Source organism: Neophocaena asiaeorientalis, unplaced genomic scaffold (assembly GCF_003031525.2).
Source record: "Neophocaena asiaeorientalis asiaeorientalis breed wild unplaced genomic scaffold, Neophocaena_asiaeorientalis_V1.1 scaffold126, whole genome shotgun sequence".
Taxonomy (NCBI): domain Eukaryota; kingdom Metazoa; phylum Chordata; class Mammalia; order Artiodactyla; family Phocoenidae; genus Neophocaena; species Neophocaena asiaeorientalis.
In genome coordinates, this window is record NW_020174565.1 from 1,954,711 (window position 1) to 1,975,710 (window position 21,000).

General features: G+C 34.1%; 1 protein-coding gene across 1 annotated transcript in view; it reads right to left on the reverse strand.

Moving 5' to 3' along the window:
• CCDC178 (coiled-coil domain containing 178) overlaps positions 1-21,000 on the reverse strand; it is a 350,545-nt gene that overhangs the window by 239,617 nt on the left and 89,928 nt on the right. The window contains exon 12 of the mRNA XM_024757945.1: positions 12,841-13,024. Coding sequence (XP_024613713.1) covers positions 12,841-13,024 — 184 coding nt within the window. The remainder of the gene's footprint in view (positions 1-12,840; positions 13,025-21,000) is intronic.

Here is a 21,000-nt window from a genome sequence, read left to right on the forward strand (position 1 = left end):
GGTGCTCTACCCAGAAATTCCATTCAAACTCCAGTCAACCTTCGCCAAGTTTCTCTGCTTATGGACCATCCACTGAACACTGAACACCCTTTCCTATAAGGCCTTATTCTGCTTTGCAGGAGGCAGCTTCTTCCACAATTGATCCTTATGTGGATACTTTCCTGCATCCCTAAAGGCTGTGGCTGCTCCCTACGTCTGCTATTCCTACATTCTTTAGAGCAGGGGTCTGCAAGCTTTCCCTGTAAAGGGCTAGATAGTAAATAATTTAGACTTTGGGTCTGTAAGGTCTCTGTTTCAACTACTCAATTCTGGTCTTGGAGAAAAGAAATAAAGATGTATAAAAAGATCACTTTGAAGAGTTTGAAAGAAGCCGAGGGAAAGGGGGTGACAGCATCTCAAGAGGTTGGGAAGAGCCCACACTGAAAGTCACCTTTGACCTGCTGCCTGGCTTTAGCAGCCAGATACCAGAAGGTGGCAGCAGAGGGCTATTCTAGTGGAAGAGACTCCTGTGCTACAAGAAAGGTCAGCTTAAGAGCAAAGCATGGAACAGTCAATGCTATGTGTCCAGAGACCCACGTTTAAAGAGAAAATGGGAGGAGACACTAAACATAAATAGATCTAAGCTCAGAATCACGGATGTAGCATCAGTTTGATTTCCAGTGACAGAAGGGGCACTAAGAAAAAAGCTGTAGAATTCATTACATAAGGCATGAGACCACGAACAGAGAGAAACAGACTTTAAAATTAAGAATTAAAATCATAAAGGAAAATTTGGGATTTGTGCAAATAACTGTGTGCTGGGCTGAATTAGTGGGGCAGGGCAGCTCTGACTGGGCACTGCCAGGGCAGTTTTTGGTGGTCAGGACCCTAATAGACAATCCAGGTGGCAGCCCAACTTGGTATAATATCCAAAAATAAACACAACGATGCTATTTTATCTTTTTTTTTTAAATGAAGGTATATGTGTCTTTTTTTGTAGAAATATTTTTAAATTAAAAAAAAATTAAAGTGAACCCCCAAACCCAGAGATACACATTTTGACTTTTTGGTGTATTCCTTTTTTAGGTCCACAGATTAAATATTATCTTTGGTAGAGTCAGTCTAGTAAGGTCTTTTTTCAGCCACTAAAAAACCAGAAATTCCATTAATTTTTTAAATTCTAAATTAAATGAATTTGCAATTTATCCTTGTACTCATATATTTAGCTACTACTCTATTTCCTAGAAATCTGTGTATTTAAATTTTCCTACTATATGTTAACTATGTATTCATGCTTTCCATAAACATTTATTGAGTACCTACTTTGTTCTAAGCACTGTTAGGTCTAGCGATGCAGCAGTGTACAAAACAGACAATAATTCTTGTCCTCCTGTAGCATACTTTCTGGCAGTTATTATGTAATTAATTATAAACCTTTAAATATGCATCTTTACAGTTTTTGTCCGTCTTTGTTATCTGGTGACTTTAAGTCATATTTTTAGAAATAATGTTAATGAATTATAGATTATGAATGTATTTAAAATTCTTTACTTACACTGATAAATTACTTTCCAGAAAGGTTCTGTCAATACTAATTTACAGTGAGTTGGAAACTCCAGCAGCTTATGAGAGTCTATATATCAATGTCTTTGCCTTTATCAAATATTAGTTTTCATAGATGTAAAATTGGGGTAACATACTCTTTTCTACAAAATTACTGTGAGAGTTGAAGATAACACATACAAAGGAGTTGACCCAAGGCAGTATTCGCATTAAGCATTCAACAAACAACCATTACTTTCAGTGTGTTTTTCAGAATCTACACATTTATCAGGAGACAGACATGAGTTAAATGTGTCAGCTATTAAAGACTGTCCAAAAAAGTTAAGGTAGCCAGCCTCCTTCTATGAAATGTTCTTTATGTTGTTTATCCCTAATACTTTTGAAAATATATTATCTGTCAGGCTCCAAGTTAAATTTTTTATATACAATATTATTTATTTATCACACAAAGGTACAACAGAAGTATTGTTACACTCATTTAAGAGATGAGAAACCTAGGTTCAATATGGTTAAGTAATAGTCTCAAAATAAATAATTAGCAGAACCAGGATTTAAATTAACAAAACATTTGACTCCAAAACCTATACTCGATCAACAAAATCACATTTCTCTTTGAAAAGGGAGAAAAAAAATAGAAACAAAATTCACAGATTGAAATGGAAATGCTGAAGAGCTAATTCATCACCTCTTTTCTAGCAAACAAATCTGTAATCCAGTAGAATGGAAATGGAAGTTATGTTTTCATGTAGTTTTTGCACCAAGTCAAATAAAGTTTTTTTCTGTCCTCAAATGTTTGCACCATCAACATGCTTTATTTCTATCATATTTTTCAGGTTTACTTACTCCCTCATACACGTGTCAGGAAAATAAACTTTTCTGATACTTAACTAAGGGGATACCCAGCTGCCATCTGAAGGACTTACATCTTAATATACCTTCACACTACTTCTGTTTTATCTGTGCCGTAATGCTTTTTCCCAGCAAACCTGTACCACTAATTGGATGCTCCCAATATTACAGTTAATGGCTTCCTTTCACTCAACTTGGACAAAGTATTCTGCCTCTGAATGTAGTAGGGAAGAATCTTAGTAAACTAAAATCAAATGGAACAAACGTAAACGAGTACAAGATCTAAGTTGTAAATATGTTTCATAGAAAGGGCTAAAGAAGAGTGATTATGCTAGCAATTAAAAGCATAAATGACTCTGAGCTTCTAGGCTGCTTAAACCAGAGGGAAACATGAAACTTTAGAGAATGCCTAATTATTAATAACAGAAGGAATACAATTTTATCAAGAAAAGTTTTCTCTTAGTTCTGAAATCTAAAGTAAACTAGGTGCATAGATTTTTGACCATCTTGAGCAGTATGACCATATCTCTCATTAGTATGAAAAAACAAGCAGCAATGGTCAATTTTGATCATTACTTTTACCAACCTTTGTTAAAAGCCAAGGATGTAATATCAGCTCATAACTCAATAAAGGCTATTGCACATGGGTCAAAAGTAATATCCTCTAGATTTGACTAGGAAGCATAAATTCTCAAGAATCAAAATGAATAAATTATCAGAATGTCCATTTTATAACCATTTAAAAAATACCACCAGTTTCACCTGGAATTGTGGTAGAAGTTGCACAGTGCACAAATCAAATTTTGGCTTATTAAAGTTGCTTTGTTCTGTCCATTGAACAAAATGGACTTGCTCTAAAGAGGCCTGGAGTGGCAGAAATCATGCTCTTCAAGAAAGCTTTTTAGAAGGTTTTGATTTTTACTTTGCTCAAATAAAGGCCCTATAAACTTTGATTCAGAGACGAACAAATAGTATTTGAAGGCAGGGCCAAGATTTTTCTCTAAAAAGGAGTTAAGGGTTGGTTGAAATATTTGAAAAAGAACTCAACCAAAGTGACAAACTTCTAAACTGTAAAGTTATAGACCATATTACTGTGGCCAAGAACATTCTAAGGACAACACATTGTCTTTTCCTAGCATTAAAAATACTACTCAGCCATAAAAAAGAATGAAATAATTCCATTTGCAGCAACACAGATGGACCTAGAGATTATCACACTAAGTGAAGTTTTCCTAGCATTAAAAATACTACTCAGCCATAAAAACAGAATGAAATAATTCCATTTGCAGCAACACAGATGGACCTAGAGATTATCATACTAAGTGAAGTAAGTCAGACAAAGGCAAATATCATATGATATCACTTATATGTGGAATCTAAACCATGACACAAGTGAAATTATTTATGAAACAGAAACAGACTCACAGACATAGAAAACAAACTTATGGTTACCAAAGGGGAAAGGAGGTGGGGAGGGATAAATTAGGAGTTTGGGATTAGCAGATACAAACTACTCTATATAAAGTAGATAAACCTCAAGGTCCTACTATATAGCACAGGGAACTATTGATACAGTCAATATCCTGTAATAAATCATAATGGAAAAGAATATGAAAAATACAAATATATTTATGTATAAATGAACTACATTTCTGTACAAGAAACTAGCACAACATTGTAAATCAACTATACTTCAATTTAAAAAAAGAGAAAAAATGACCCTTAAACATCTAAACAAACTTTTAAAAAAGGAATCATACACATATATGTATAATTGAATCACTTTGCTGTACACCTGAAACTAACACAGCATTGTTAATCAACTATACTCCAATATAAAATAAAAAGTTATAAAAAAGGAATCATACAATGTCTGTGATCAGACAACAAGGGAATTAAACTAGAAATCCATAACAGAAAGACAACTGGAAAGTCCCTAAATATGTGAAGACTAAAAAGCATACTTTTAAATAATACATGGTCAAGGAATCAATCTCAATAGAATTTTAAAATATTTTTGACTAAACAAAAATTGGGATGCAATTTATCAAAATTGTGATATGCAGCAAAAGCAGAGCTTAGAAGGAAATTCACAGCATTGAGTGCATATATTAGAAAAGAAGAAAGATTTAACATCAAAAATCTAAGTTTCCACCTTAGGAAACTATAAAAAGAAGAGCAAATTAAATCCAAAGTCAGCAGAAGAAAAGAAATAGGAGACATAATTACAGGTCCCATGGATACTGTAAGGATAATAAAGGAACACTGTGAAAAACTCTTTGCTGAAAAATTAGATAACCGAGATGAAATGGACCAATTCCTTGAAAGACACAATCTGCCAAAACTCATACAAGAAGAAACAGATGATCTAAATAGGTCTGTTAAAGAAATGGGATCAATACTTAATAACCTTCCAAAACAAAGGCATCAAGCCCAGAGGGGTTTATTAGTGAATTCTACCAAACATTTAGGAAAAAATTATACTAATTCTCTACAATTTCCTTTGGAGGATAGAAGCAGAGGGACTACTTCCTAACTCACTCTATGCAGGCCAGCATTACTGTAATACCAAACCCTGACAAAGACATTACAAGAGAAAACTACAGACCAATATCTCTCATGAAAATAGATGTAAAAATCCTCAACAAAATGTTAGCAAATCAAATTCAACAATGTGTAAAAAGAATTATACACCATGACTATGCAGGATTTATCCCAGGTATGAAAGGCTAGTACAACATTTGAAAATCAATTAATATAATCAATTATATCAACAGGCTAATGAGGAAACAATCACACGTTCGTAACAATAGGTACAGAAAAAGCATTAGACAATATCCAACATTCATTCGTGGTAAAATGTCTCAATAAGTTAAAATAAAGAGGAACTTCCTCTACTTGATAAAGAATATCTACAAAAAATCTACAGCTACCATTATAGTCAATGGTGAAAAACTCAAAATTTACCACTAGGGTACAAACAAGCAAAGATGTCCCACCTCAACAATCCTTTTCAGTATTGTACTGGAAATCCTTGAAAATGCATTGACAAGAAAAGCAAATTAAAGATATACAGATTGGGAAGGAAGAAAAACTGTCTTTGTTTGTGAATGACATAACTGTCTATGTAAAAATTTGAAAGAATTATCAAAAATACTTCTGGAACTAAATAAGCAAGTATAGCAATTAACACAAGGTTAATACACAAATATCAATTGTTTTCATATATAATAAAAATAAACAAGTGCAATTGTAAATTAAAAACACAACATCATTTAAATTAGTACTCCCCTTAATGAAATACTTAGATATAAATCTAACAAAATATGTAAAAGAGCCATACAAAAAAACTAAAAAACTCTGCTGAAATTTAAAAACTTAACAAATGTAGAGATATTCCATGTTAATGCATAGACAGACTCAACAATGTTAAGAAGTCAGTTCACCCCAACTTGATCTATAAGTTCAATTTATCCCCTATCAATATCCCAGCAAGTTATTTTGGGAATACTGACAAACTAATTCCAAAGGAGAGGCAAAAGACCCAAAAGAGGCAACACCATACTGAAGAAAAACAAAGATGGAGAGTTGACAACACTCAATATCAAGACATACTACTAAGCTACAGTATTTAAAACAGTGTGGTATTGGCAAAAGAACAGAAAAATAGATCAATGGAACAAAACAAAGAGTCCAGAAATAGACCCACAGAAATACAGTCAATTGATCTTTGACAAAGGAACAATGAGTACATAATGGAGCAAAGAAAGTCTTTTCAACAAATGAGGCTGGAACAACTAGACATCTACATGCAAAAAAACTGAAGCTAGTCACAGACTTTACACCTTTCCCAAAAATTAATTCAAAAAGAATCACAGACCTAATTGTAAAACACAAAACTACAAAACTCCCAGAAGATAATAACATAGGAGAAAACCTAGATGACCTTGGGTATGGCAATGACTTTTTAGATATAACACCAAAGGCATGATCCATGAAAGAAAGAATTGATAAGCTGGACTTCATTAAAATTAAAACTTCTGCTCTGTGAAAGACAATGTCAAAAGTGAGAAGATAAGACACAAAGCAGGAGAAGGTTTTGCAAAAGACATACCTGATAAAGGGCTGTTATCCAAAATATTATTGAAAAAACCTGAAAACTCAATAGTAAGAAAATAAACCTGATTTAAAATATATCACAGACCTTAATGGACATCTCACCAAAGAAGATATACAATGGCAAATAAGCATATGAAAGATGCTCCTCATCACGTGTCATCAGAGAAATGTAAATTAAAACAACAGTAAGCTAGTTCTACAAACCTATTTCAATGGCCAAAATCGTGACCACTGACAACGACAACTATTGGCAAGGATGTGAAGTAACAGGAACTCTCATGCATTGCTGGTGGGAATGCAAAACAGTACAGCCACTCTGGAATCCAGTTTGGTAGTTTCTTACAAAATTAAATATATTCCTATTAAAAGATCCAGCAATTACATTTCTTGGTATTTACCCTAAGGAGTTGAAAACTTATATCCACACAAAAACCTGCACATGGATGTTTACAGTGGCTTTATTTTATTTTATTTTATTTTAAAAATCTTTATTGGAGTATAATTTCTTTACAATGGTGTGTTAGTTTCTGCTTTATAACAAAGTGAATCGGCTATACAGATAAATATACATGTATCCCCATATCTCCTCCTTCTTGCGTCTCACTCTCATCCTCCCTAACTAAGGAGTTGAAAACTTATATCCACACAAAAACCTGCACATGGATGTTTATAGTGGCTTTATTTTATTTTATTTTATTTTTAAAATCTTTATTGGAGTATAATTGCTTTACAATGGTGTGTTACTTTCTGCTTTATAACAAAGTGAATCAGCTATACATATACATATAGCCTCACACCTCCTCCCTCTTGCATCTCCCTCTCATCCTCCCTATCCCATCCCTCTAGGAGGTCACAAAGCTCCGAGCTGATCTCCCTGTGCTATATGGCTGCTTCCCACTAGCTATCTATTTTACATTTGGTAGTATATAAAAGTACATTACACTCTCTCACTTCGTCCCAGCTTACCCTTCCCCCTCCCCGTATCCTCAAGTCCATTCTCTAGTAGGTCTATGTCTTTATTCCTGTCTTGCCCCTAGGTTCTTCATGATCCTTTTTTTTTGTTTTTAGATTCCATACATATGTGTTAACATACGGTATTTGTTTTTCTCTTTCTGACTTACTTCACTCTGTACGACAGACTCTAGGTCCAACCACCTCACTTCAGTCATTACTCAATTTTTTTTCGTTTTATGGCTGAGTAATATTCCACTGTATATATGTGTCACATCTTCTTTATCCATTCATCTGTCGACGGACACTTAGGTTGCTTCCATGTCCTGGTTATTGTAAATAGAGCTGCGATGACGTTGTGGTACATGACTCTTTTTGAATTATGGTCTTCTCAGGGTGTATGCCCAGTAGTGGGATTGCTGCGTCATCTGGCAGTTCTATTTTTAGCTTTTTAAGGAAACTCCATACTGTTCTCCATAGTGGCTGCATCAATTTACATTCCCACCAACAGTGCAAGAGGGTTCCCTTTTCTCCACACCCTCTCCAGCATTTATTGTTTGTAGATCTTTCCATGATGGCTATTCTGACTGGTGTGAGGTAATATCACATTGTAGTTTTGATCTGCATCTCTCTAATGATTAGTGATGTTGAGCATTCTTTCATGTGTTTGTTGGCAATCTGTATATATTCTTTGGAGAAATGTCTATTTAGGTCTTCTGCCCATTTTTGGATTGGGTTGTTTGTTTTTTGTTATTGAGCTGCATGAGCTGATTGTAAATTTTGGAGATTATCCTTTGTCAGTTGCTTCATTTGCAAATATTTTCTCCCATTCTGAGGACTGTCTTTTTTTGTCTTGTTTATGGTTTCCTTTGCTCTGCAAAAGCTTTTAAGTTTCATTAGGTCCCATTAGTTTTTTATTTCCATTTCTCTAAGAGGTGGGTCAAAAAGATCTTGCTGTGATTTATGTCACAGAGTGTTCTGCCTATGTTTTCCTCTAAGAGTTTTGTAGTGTCTGGCTTTACAGTTAGGTCCTTAATCCATTTTGAGTTTTTTTTTGTGTATAGTGTTACAGTGTTCTAATTTCATTCTTTTACATGTAGCTGTCCAGTTTTCCCAGGACCAGTTACTGAAGAGGCTGTCTTTTCTCCATTGTATATTCTTGCCTCCTTTATCAAAAATAAGGTGACCATATGTGTGTGGGTTTATCTCTGGGCTTTCTACCATGTTCCATTGATCTACATTTCTGTTTTTGTGTCAGTACCATACTGTCTTGATTACTGTAGCTTTGTATTATAGTCTGAAGTCAGGGAGCCTGATTCATCCAGCTCTGTTTTTCTTTCTCAAGATTGCTTTGGCTATTCGGGGTCTTTTGTGTTTCCATACAAGTTGTGAAATTTTTTGTTCCAGTTCTGTGAAAAATGCCATTGGTAGTTTGATAGGGATTGCAATGAATCTGTAGATTGCTTTGGGTAGTATAGTCATTTTCACAATGTTGATTCTTCCAATCCAAGAACATGGTATATCTCTCCATCTGTTTATATCATCTTTAATTTCTTTCATCAGTGTCTTATAATTTTCTGCATACAGGTCATTTGTCTCCTTAGGTAGGTTTATTCCTAGGTATTTTATTTTTTTTGTTGCAATAGTAAATGGGAGTGTTTCCTTAATTTCTCTTTCAGATTTTTCATCATTAGTGTATAGGAATGCAAGAGATTTCTGTGCATTAATTTTGTCTCGTGCAACTTTACCAAATTCATTGATTAGCTCTAGTAGTTTTCTGGTATAGTCTTTAGGATTCTCTATGCATAGTATCATGTCACCTGCAAACAGCGACAGCTTTACTTCTTCTTTTCCAATTTGGATTCCTTTTATTTCTTTTTCTTCTCTGATTGCTGTGGCTAAAACTTCCAAAACTATGTTGAATAATAGGGGTGATAGTGGGCAACCTTGTGTTGTCCCTGATCTTAGTGGAAATGGTTTCAGTTTTTCACCATTGAGAATGATGTTGGCTGTAGGTTTGTCATATATGGCCTTTATTATATGGAGGTAAGTTCTCTCTATGTCTACTTTCTGGAGGGTTTGCCAATATTTGGAAGCTATCTAGATACATATCCGTAAGTGAATGGATAAACTGTGGTACATCCAGATAACAGAATATTTTTCAGTGCTAAAAAGAAATGAGCTATCAAGTCATGAAAACACATAGAGGAATCTTAAATGTTTATTAGTAAGTGAGAAAAACCAATCTGAGAAGGCTACATATTGTATGATTCCAACTATATGACATTCTGGGAAAGGCAAAACTATGGAGTAAAAGATCAGTTGTTGCCATGGTTTGGGGAGTGGGGAGAGGAATGAATAGACAGAGTATAGAGGAGTTTTAGGGAAGTTAAAATACTCTGTATGATACTATAGTGATGGACATATGCCATTATACATTTGTTCAAAATAAAGGCATGTATACAACATTAAGAGTGAACCATAATGTAAACTATAGACCTTGAGTGATTATGATGTGGCAATGTATGTTCATTGATTGTACCAAATGTACCACTCTGCTGGGGTATGTTTATAATGGGTGAGGCTATACATGTGTGGAAGCATGGGGATATGGGAAATTTGTGCCCTTCAACTCAATTTTGCTGTGACCCTAATACTGCCCTAAAAAAACAAAGTCTTAAAAATCATCCCTAATATGGTTATTTTGAATTTTTGAACCTGACTCAATCTTTCTTTGTCAGAGTATATGTGTAGTTAGTATCCGACTGACTAGTTTATTCCAAGGCCAGCATCAGAAGACCTTGTCCCCAAAGTCTACACAGCTACCTAAAAGCTAGGCTACTTTGGGCAAATCACTTCACCCCAAAATGAGTGTATTAATAACAACCACACAGAATCATGAACACTAAATTAATTAACATGTATAGAGTCCAGCATATAGTAGGCTTGCAGAAAACTATGTCTTCCTTTCTACTGCCTTCTTTCTTTTCTACTAAGTTTTCACTTAGTTCTAATACCATCACTTTAACCTGGAACCAGAGTGGTTTGATATTTTACTTTTCTACCAAAATTCTGATATGTTCAAGCAAAAATCCTCCAAATTCCTGCAGCTTGAACAGAAATCTTCTACTGAATGTTAAGAAGTACTTAACATCTGATGAAAGCTTTCAAGATTTTTTTTTGTTACAATATCACATTCTCCAGACAATACTGGATGATTTTCTGTTCACACCATAATTGAACACATATTACCCTTTTATTGATTTATCTCCCATCACTATCAGCTAATTTTATCCTAAGACTTGGCTAATCATGTCTTTTCTGAATAGAACAGTTATTGGGATTGAAGGTATGGAAATATTGGGGCAAATCATCTGTAATAGCTGGAATATTCCAGAAACTGCTAGATATTTTGATTGTTCAGGGTTGCTTCTAGTTTAAGACTGCCTAAAACTTATTGGGCATTTTATAGATGCATTTGAAAAAAACATAATTCTGAAAGTCTACTTCTAAGGCTATAAAAGGTTATTTTTCAGATCTAGCTCATAGGTGGTATGGCTCTAATTAATTTCTGGAAGACATGTATTAAGGACTAATTGCAGTATCAACAAATACACAAAATTTTCTGCAAGTAAAACATGATGCCCTGAGAAAATTATATAGATTTTAATTAATTAGACAATGGAAGACAGTGGGTCATTGCAAAGGTAGAAACTACAAACATGAATTACTACAAACCTGAATTATCTAAGGACTATCTAGAAATTTAATTTTAATTCATTACCACTCTGACGCAGATACACATGTATACATCTAGAAATTTAATGCCCTATATATTCAACTCAGAGATTAGCAGACATGCTTAGCAAAGGGGAAAATTTCCTAGATGGAGTAATTTCTTTCTGTTGCTTCCTTCTAGTTATCTCTCAGCCATATGGTAGTTAAAGGACCTGATGAACAATTTCTTCAATTCGACTTGATCTAGCTGGAAAGACACTTCGCTTTGGGCTGGCAATTTGGGTTGGCAAAGCAAGTATAGTGGAGTCACATCAAATTTGCACTTAACCTACATATTGTAGTTTATGGCATCAGGAAAATTTAGAATAAACAGTTCAATGCAATATCCTTCTTAATAAACTAGTGCCTCAGGTTAGTGAAGCAATACGTCTGAAGAATTAAAGTAGGTTGTGACAGCTATGGGACAAATACATTAATGATACCAAGGGTTTCCTGTCAACTGAATAAATAAAAACATTAAGTGGCCACATCTGTGCATGATGTCTTCACTGATAGTCTCAATGAAAAAAAATTAATTAATGGCCATAGAGAAACACATGTTAATGAAAAATCAAAGCAAATTATAAATGACATCTATAATATTGTTATATATGCTAAACCATGTATATAATCGCATTCCTTGTATTTCTAAAATAATTTTGAGGTTAATTTTTACTATACATAACTTTTACTATACTGATTTTGAAACATATAAGATATGAACATCCCATTGAATAACCCATGGGAAGGGACACAGGCACAATATACCAAGTCAGTCAGAGAGCTGGACTCAGTATGGGAAGAAAATCCTGGTGTCTCAGTACAGAAACATTTACTGGCAGACAATCTACATGTCCTAAATTTAAATAGCACAAGACAAAGTCTTCAGTGAAGATAGTGCTACTACAGGGCTTAAACAGAGTATACAGACTCTGTATTTTACAGATACTTGTATGACCAAAAGTCTTTAATAAAAAAAACGCCAAAGATGGAAGAGGTGCGGATGTGATGTGTGATGGACAGAAGTAGCCTGTTAAAGTGGTCCCCCAGGGTGCGGTAAAACGGAGTTGACTTTGATAGTCTCTACGCCAAGTGGCAGGGAGTGGCTATTTGTCATCTCTCTCACATAGGAATGGATTAGACGCATATGAGCAGTTGTTTTTGCAGCACTGTGGTCTGCTAATTGCTTGGTACCCTGGAATCTAATAGCTTGCAGGCCTAATGTAGGTACACCCTTTTCTTACATTGGTAAGTGTGCAAGGGCACTTCCCAGCATCCCTTCTTCCTACCAGAGACAGAACTATTATACGTTAGATATGTAGGATGAGACTGAACCAAGCACCACTCTCTTCTGGTGATCCAGGTAGTTTAAGGTTGGTGATAGAAAAAAGTAGACATGAGTGTTAATTAGCTACATTGAGCCCCATTTCTCTTCTATTCAGGCTGGACCTCTGAAGAAAAGTAATCTTCTTCTGATTTATCAGAAGGAGTGACTTTTTTGAAAAGACTAATATAGCTTAAATTAAACTCTATCAATATTAAATCAATGAAATTCAGGCTCATTACCCTTTTCATAACTAAGAAGAACACAGAGATACAAACCTTGAATTTTCTTCGCACTTCTGCTATTTTCTGTTCTAATTCCTCTGTTTTAAATCTGGTTCGGTGGAAAATGGCACCAATGTTATAAGCTTCCTTGTATAGTTGTTTAAGAAAATCTTCATTTTTTGACCTCATTTGCAACAAAGATTGGATTTCAGACTCGAGTTCTGATTTTTTCCTTATACTGTTAAAAAAATAAAACAAAAACACTGATATGATTATTCCAAAACAGTATACATTTAATAATAGTAAAAAAGGAACAAGGTCATATTTTATGTTACCAAAAATGCAAAATAAACAGATACTTAATCAAAACTTGATTAGAGAAAATATATCCCAAAATTCCATTTATTTTTCTTCTTCTCCTGATGGCTACCTCTAATCATCAGGCTGTGTCCAATCTTAGCAGAATAAGTGTACTAATAAGAAAGGCCTGGGGAGCCAAGAGGCTCGAATTTCGGAGCACTCATTTCCTTCTACAGCAACCCATCCTTTCTAATTTTATATAACATTGCTACTAAGAATAATAAAATATAAGAAAACATAAATATTTTTATATATTTTATATATATTTATATATATATAAAAAATAAAATATAAGAAACACTCAGCCCATGAAAAAGAGAAACAAAACTCAACAAAGGAAAACTAATAACTAAAACAAAACTCTCAAAAAGAGAACCAAGAGCTAAGGGAAAAGAGTTAATAGAGGAAAAAAAGTAAGGCATTATTATCATTATAAAATTTTCAAAAACACCGAGAAATATTTACTAAGCTCTATGGCAAATTAGTTGTTTCTTGTCCAGATTGTGTAAGACCTTTGTTCCAAATACAGATCGAAGCATACGATATAAGAATAAAATACTAAAAAGACATAGCTACAGTCACAAATGAGGTAACCATGCCTGTAGAATAGAAATGGAACTGGAAAGCAAAGCAGGAGTTGAGGAGAAGCAGGAAGAAACTAGCTGAAGGTATTCCATCAGACGGGTTACCAGGTCAAGGTTCACTACATCACAGCAGGGGTTTGTGTGAGTTGCACTCGTTTGTGAAAGAACCAACTCACTGACAGAGGCTATAGGTTCATACAGAGCTAGGGCATTGGGAAGTGAAGACCCAAAGATCAAGAATTCAACCAATTGGTAAAAAAGGAATCAGAAGGGAAATCAAAAAATATCTTGAAACAAATAAAAATGAAAACACAAAATACTAAAACTTACAGGATACAGCAAAAAGAGTTTTAAGATAGAAGTTTATAATGATAAATGCTTACATTAAGAAATAAAGATCTCAAATAAACCACCTAACTTTATACTTCAAGAACTAGAAAAATAAGAAAAAACTAAGCCTAATGTTAGGAGAAGAAAAGAAAAAACAACAATCAGAGCAAAACAAGTGAAATAAGCCAAAAACAAAAGAAAAGATCATCAACAGAAAGAGTGTGTTTTTTAAAATATATAAAAATTGGTAAATCTTTAGCTACACTAAGAAAAATATAAAGAACTCAAACAAAATCAGAAATGAAAGGGGTCACATTACAACCTATACCATAAATATAGAAAGAATCAAAGAGACTTATGAGCAATTGTATGCCAAAATTTGGGTAACCTAGAAGAAATGTATACATTCCTAGAAATGTATAACCTGCTGAATCATGAAGAAATAGAAAATATGAACAGACCAATAATAAGAAAGTTGAAACAGTAATTAAAAACTTCCAATGAATAAAAGCTATGACCTGATGGCTTTACTGGTGAATTCTACCAAACATTTGAAGAAGAATTAACATGAACCTTTTCAAACTCTTTCCACAAATTGTAGAGGAGAGAACACTTACAAACTTATTTAATGAGGCCAGCATTACCTTGATACTGAAGCCAGAAAAACAAACTACAAGAAAAGAAAATTATAGGCCAATATCTCTGATGAACACAGATGCAAAAACCTTCAATCAGAATTCAACAGCACATTAAAGAGATCATATACCATGATCAAGTGGGATTCATTCCTGGGATGCTAAGATGGTTCACATATGTGAATAAATAAATGCAATACACCACTTTAACAGAATTAAGGATAAAAACCATATGATCATCTCAATAGGTGCAGAAAAAGCATCTGACAAAATTCTACATCCATTTATGAGCAAAACTCTCCACAAGGTGAATATAGAGGGAATCTACCTCAACATAATCAAGGCCATATATGATGAGCCCACAGCTATAATCATACTCAATGGTGAAAAGCTGAAAGCTTTTTCTCTAAGATCAGCAACAAGACAAGTGTGCCAACTCTTACCACTTCTATTCAACATAGTACTGGAAGTTTTAGCCAGAGAATTTAGGTAAGAAAAAGAAGTATGCAAATAAGAAAGGAATAATTAAAATTTTCTGTTGGCAGATGACACGGTCTTATATAGAAAACCCTTAAAACTCCACCAAAAAATGTATAATTAATTGAATTCAGTAAACTTGCAAGATACAAAATCAATACATAAAAATCTGTTGCATTTCTATAAACTAACAATGAACTACTTGAAAAAGACATAAAGAAAACAATCCAATTTATAATAGTATCAAAAATAATAAAGTACTCAAGAATAAATTTAACCAAGGGGGTGGAAATTCTGTATATTGACAACTATAAGACATTGTTGAAAGAAATTAAGGAAGAAAAATAAATGGTAAGATATCCTGTGTTCATGGATTAGAATAATTAATAATGTTAAAAAGGTCATACTACACAAAGTAATCTAGAGATTCAATGCAATCTCTATCAAAATTCTAATCACATTTTTCACAGATACAGGAAAAAAAATCCTAATTCATATGGAACCAAAAAGGGTCCAAAGTAGCTAAAGTAATCTTGAGAAAGAAGGACAAAACTGGAGGTATAACACTTCTTATTTCAAACTATATTACAAAGCTTAGTAATCAAAACAGTATGGTACTGGCATAAAAACAGACACATAGGCCAATGCAACAGAATCAACGGCCCAGAAATAAACCCAAGTATATATAGAGTCAACTAATCTTTGCCAAGGGTGCCAACAACACAAAGTGGGGAAAAGATTATCTCGTCAATACATAAATATACAGGGAAAACTGGATAGTCACATGCAAAAACAAAAACTGTACTCCTATCTTGCACCACTCACAAAAATTAACTTGAGGGCTTCCCTGGTGGTGCAGTGGTTGAGAGTCCGCCTGCCGATGCAGGGGACAGGGGTTCGTGCCCCAGTCCGGGAAGATCCCACATGCCGCGGAGCGGCTGGGCCCGTGAGCCATAGCCGCTGAGCCTGCGCGTCCAAAGCCTGTGCTCCGCAACGGGAGAGGCCACAACAGTGAGAGGCCCGCGTACCACAAAAAAAAAAAAAAAAAAAAATAACTTGAAATGGATTAAAGACTTAAATGCAAGAATTAAAACTATAAAAATCCTAGAAGGAAACACAGAGAAAAATCTCCTTGACATTGGTTTTGGCAATTATATTTGGCATATGACACCAAAAGCACAGGAAACAAATACAAAAATCAACAAGTAGAACTATATCAAACTAAAAATCTTCTGCACAGCAAAAGAAATAATTAATAAATTGAAAAAGCAACCTACAGAATGAGAGAAAATATTTGCAAACCATTTATGTAATAAGGGGTTCATGTACAAAATGTGTAAGGAATTTATATAACTCAATAGGTAAAAACAAAATAACCCAATTATAAAAATGGGGAAATGACCTGAGTAGACGTTTTTCCAAAGAAGACATAAAAATGGCTAACAAGTACATGAAAAGGTGCTCAACATTAGTAATCACCAAGGAAATGCAAATCAATGACACAGTGAGGTATCACTTCTCACCAGTTAAGATGGCTTTTATCAAAAAGACAAGAGACAGAAAATGCTCACAAGGGAAGTGGAGAAAAGGGAATCCTTGTATACTGTTCATGGGAATGTAAATTGGTACAGCCATTACGAAGCACAGTATAAAGGTTCCTCAAAAAAAAAACCCCAAAATCCCACAACTACCATACGATCCAGCAATCCCACTTCTGGTTATATATACGAGGAAACAAAATCAGTTTCTCAAAGAGATGTCTGCAGCGTCTGTCCCATGTTCACTGCAGCATCATTCACAATAGTAAGATATGGAAATTACTTAAGTGTCTGTCAATGGATGAATGAACAAAGAAGTTGTGAGATCACTATACATATTGATATATAATGAAATATTATTCAAGCATGAGAAATAAGGGAATCCTGCCATTTGCAATAAGATGGATGAATCTAGAGGGCTTTATGCCAAGTGAAATAAGCCAAAGAAAGACAAATGCTGTTATGATTTGATTTATATGAGGAATCTGAAGAAGAAAAAAACAGAGGTCATAGAAATACAGAGCAGAATGGTGGTTACCAAGGGCTGACAGGTGGTGAAAATGGGGGAGATAGGGTCAAAGGTACAAGCCTTCAGTTATAAGATGAATAAGCTCTGAGGATCTAATGTACAGTATGATGACTGTAGTTAATAATACTGTATCGCTTACTTGAAATTTGCCCAGAATGTAGACCTTAAGACCTCAGCACAAAATTTTAAAAAAAAGTAACTATGTGAGGTTACTGATGTGTGGTAATTATTTCACAAAGTTTGTCAAATCATTACATTTCACAGTTTTAATATATACAATTCTGACAATTATACCTCAATAAAACTGAAAATTTTTTGAAGGAAATAACAGATGGGGGTGTAACAAAATTATACCTGAAAAATTTCCAGTACTGAAAACCAACATGGGTCATTAAATTGAAAAGTCCCACTTAGTGGTAAACTGGATATATTACACACACAGAAACACACACACCCCTAGACATGGAATTGTGAAATTTCAGAACTCTGAAATAGGAAGAGAAAATTCTAAAGTTCCCAGACAGAAAAAATAGATTACCAACAAAGAAATGATATCCAAATGTCGTCAGATGTCGTACCAAGCAAAACTAAATGAAATATGGATAAGTTTAGAGATTTAATGTACAACATGATGATTATAATTAATAATAGTAATTAATAATTAAATACTGGAAATTTGCTAAGATAGTATATTTCAGGTGCTCTCATCACACACCCACATAAAAGGTAACTGCATGAGATATGTTAATTAGCTTAACTGAGGTAATCATTTCACTATGAATATTCAAATCATCATGATGTACACCTTAAATATGTACAATAGTTTAAAAACTAAATGAAAGAAAAACTGAAAAATATCTTCAAATTAATGAGAAAAAATGACTTTGGATCTAGAATATGATACTTCGAGAAAATCCTTGTTTGAATGGGTTGAATAGAAAATGAAGTGTGAGCTCAGGGGAACAGGAGTGCTTATTTGCATAAGATTTGTTATAAAGAACAGAAGGACAGAGTTGGGATGCAGGTCTGCGTTTTATCTTGTGTTTGCTTCTTTCCAAGCTGAGCAATATTAGACAATGTTCATACGCTATTAAAAGAGAAATAATAATGATTCACGGGGAAGAGGAGAAAATTGTAGGTGCAAAGCCCCTGTGTAAGAGACAACAGCATCTACTTGGCAAGTGCATGGGTAATGAGCAGAAGGGCCTTCCATTATTATATCAGAATGTGTGAAGACAGATGCAAATAGACTGGTAAGAGAAAAAGGTAATTCTCATTTATTGCATCTGTGTTCTCTATGAATTATATGGGAAGATTATTAGTTTAAAGTGAGGGTGATGTGGGCATTAGGATTGAAGAGAGTAAGAAGATATGAAACGGTTGTCAGAAAAACTGAACTGTCTAGACATTTCTTGGTAGTGCTGAATGTCACTTGAGACTTATAGCCATAAAATTTAAGTTCTACTCAGGGGCAAATGTATTCCAATGATAATGAAGTTTAAATATTAGGGCCTCTAACTGATCCCCAGCCCTTATACAGTCCTTTGAGTGTTCTTAAAAGTGTTTTCACATGGCCATATGTTTTTGTAAAGTTTGCAAAAATGAGATATTTTAACCACAATGACTATTTTCTTTTTCTAATATAATGTATCTTCTGTCAAGTGACATTAAAATGGCTGTGGGCACTCTGTATTCATGATCTTATGTTCTTTCTTTCATAAAGAGGCCTCACATTCTATAACCTTTAAGGCCCATCAAACCAGGATCCCCCCATGATGACAGAAATTAGCGCACTCATGTTTTCCTTTAGCCACAGTCAGAGGTTAGGATACTGGCTTAATTCAATGATAGGGCTTTTCAAGTCATAGAAACAAAGTTTTGAATGTTATTTAAATGAATGCTTATTTTGATCAAATATAAGTAGGTTCTGTAAGAAAGGAAGGAAGGACAAGAAGGGGAATATACAAATATAGTAGGCATGATAGATTGGTCATCTTAAAGGGTCAAATAATTGTTAGAGTGACAGTACTAGGAGAGTAAGTAAGCTGGAGAGAGAGGTGTTGGTTGTCAGAGTGGACTCTTAAAACTGAGATCAGCAGGTAACTCCAATACTGGAAATGACAAGATATAGGTAAAACTGTCATAGAGGGTGGTTGGTGTGAGGTGGAAGACAAGATTATTAGGAATGTGTAGGTCTAAGAACTAAGAATCCAATTTCTTGCATGTACTGAATACACACCAAATTCAGGTTTTGATCGTTTCTGAAGAGGGAGAGAATAGAAACAGGAAGGGAGATTTATTTGCAAGATTTTAATTCCTTTTTAAGAAAAGTCTAAACTAGACTAACACATTGCTGAGTAGCTATTTTGAATGGTGCATATACCATTGTCTCTTTTAATATCTGCAAAATTAAAAAATAAAAGCAAAATAGTTTAAGAATTTTCATTCAAAGGTTTGCTGTCAAAGGTTTACTGTATTTTTTTAAAAAAAATCATAGTCTATATCTATACTCCTATGAAGTAACTCAAATTAATAGGCTGGTAAGATATAGCTAAATAAATATAAAAACACAGTACCCTGTGGATTCAATCTAAGGATTCCAGGGTATTTAACAACTTCAATAATATTCTAATTGCCATCTCTACAAATAAATCACCATCCTGTTAACTCCTGATAAACACATTTCATAAAATATACCAGTATGTCTTTATGGTGTTCAATAGGTTTTTTGCTCATTTCCCTCGATTATCAACCCCATCTTTGGATCACTGCAGTTACAATGGCATGGTCTTGCTTGAGGTACAGCAGAGCATTAGAAGTAGATATTCAGAATATTTTACAGAGCTTAAATGTTAAGAAAATGGCTATACAGAAATTCATACCACACAGTTAACTTCAGCAAACTAAATTCAAACTAATCAGTTTCAAATCATCTTAAACAAGTCATTTTCCTTGACTCAGGTTGCTTAAGCCTGCCTATCATGTGAATAAGCGATCAAGTGAAATTATTTGCTCAAGTCAAATGTCCCAAATGTAAAAGGTCCATTGCAAATGGATGCTGGCTTATTTAAAAGACAAAATTATTAAATTATACACTGCTACTGCAAGGTAAGTGATCATATATCATCACCATCACCCAAAGGTCCTGCAAATATTTGTTATGCACATAGTACTGAACAAATTTTGTTAAGTATGGCATCTTTTTTTAACATTGCCATTTTTAAAATGAATTATATATGAACAATAGATCATATACTGAATTAATTATGTAATTTATTCAAATAGTATAACAGTTGGGAATGGCATCAAATGGTGAGACGGTGGATACAACAGTACAAACTGGGGGAAGTTTCATGCGCATATTCACTAGATGTATGAGTGCCAATGATTTGCATTAAGAATTTTCTTACTATTATTTTTGAACTTAAGGAAATAAAAAGAAGCTGGGACTAAGGGGAAGGTGATTCACATAAATGGTCGAATAAAAAAGAAAAATCAAAGAAGAGTGTAAAAACAACAGAGCTCTTTTGAGAAAAGCAATGGCTATAGCCAAACAAAGAGATGCAGAATTGAATAAAGCAATAAGCTTGACTTTTTTTTTGAAGTAGTTAGTAAATGTGTCCAGAGCCTGCTGTAACACGTCAGAAATAGGAACCAAGACTTGCCAGTGGAAGAGGAGAGGCAATGTTACTAAGAAGAAAGAACATAAATTTTGGAGTCAGACAGACCTACATTCAAATCCTGATTGCTCCTTATGTAAT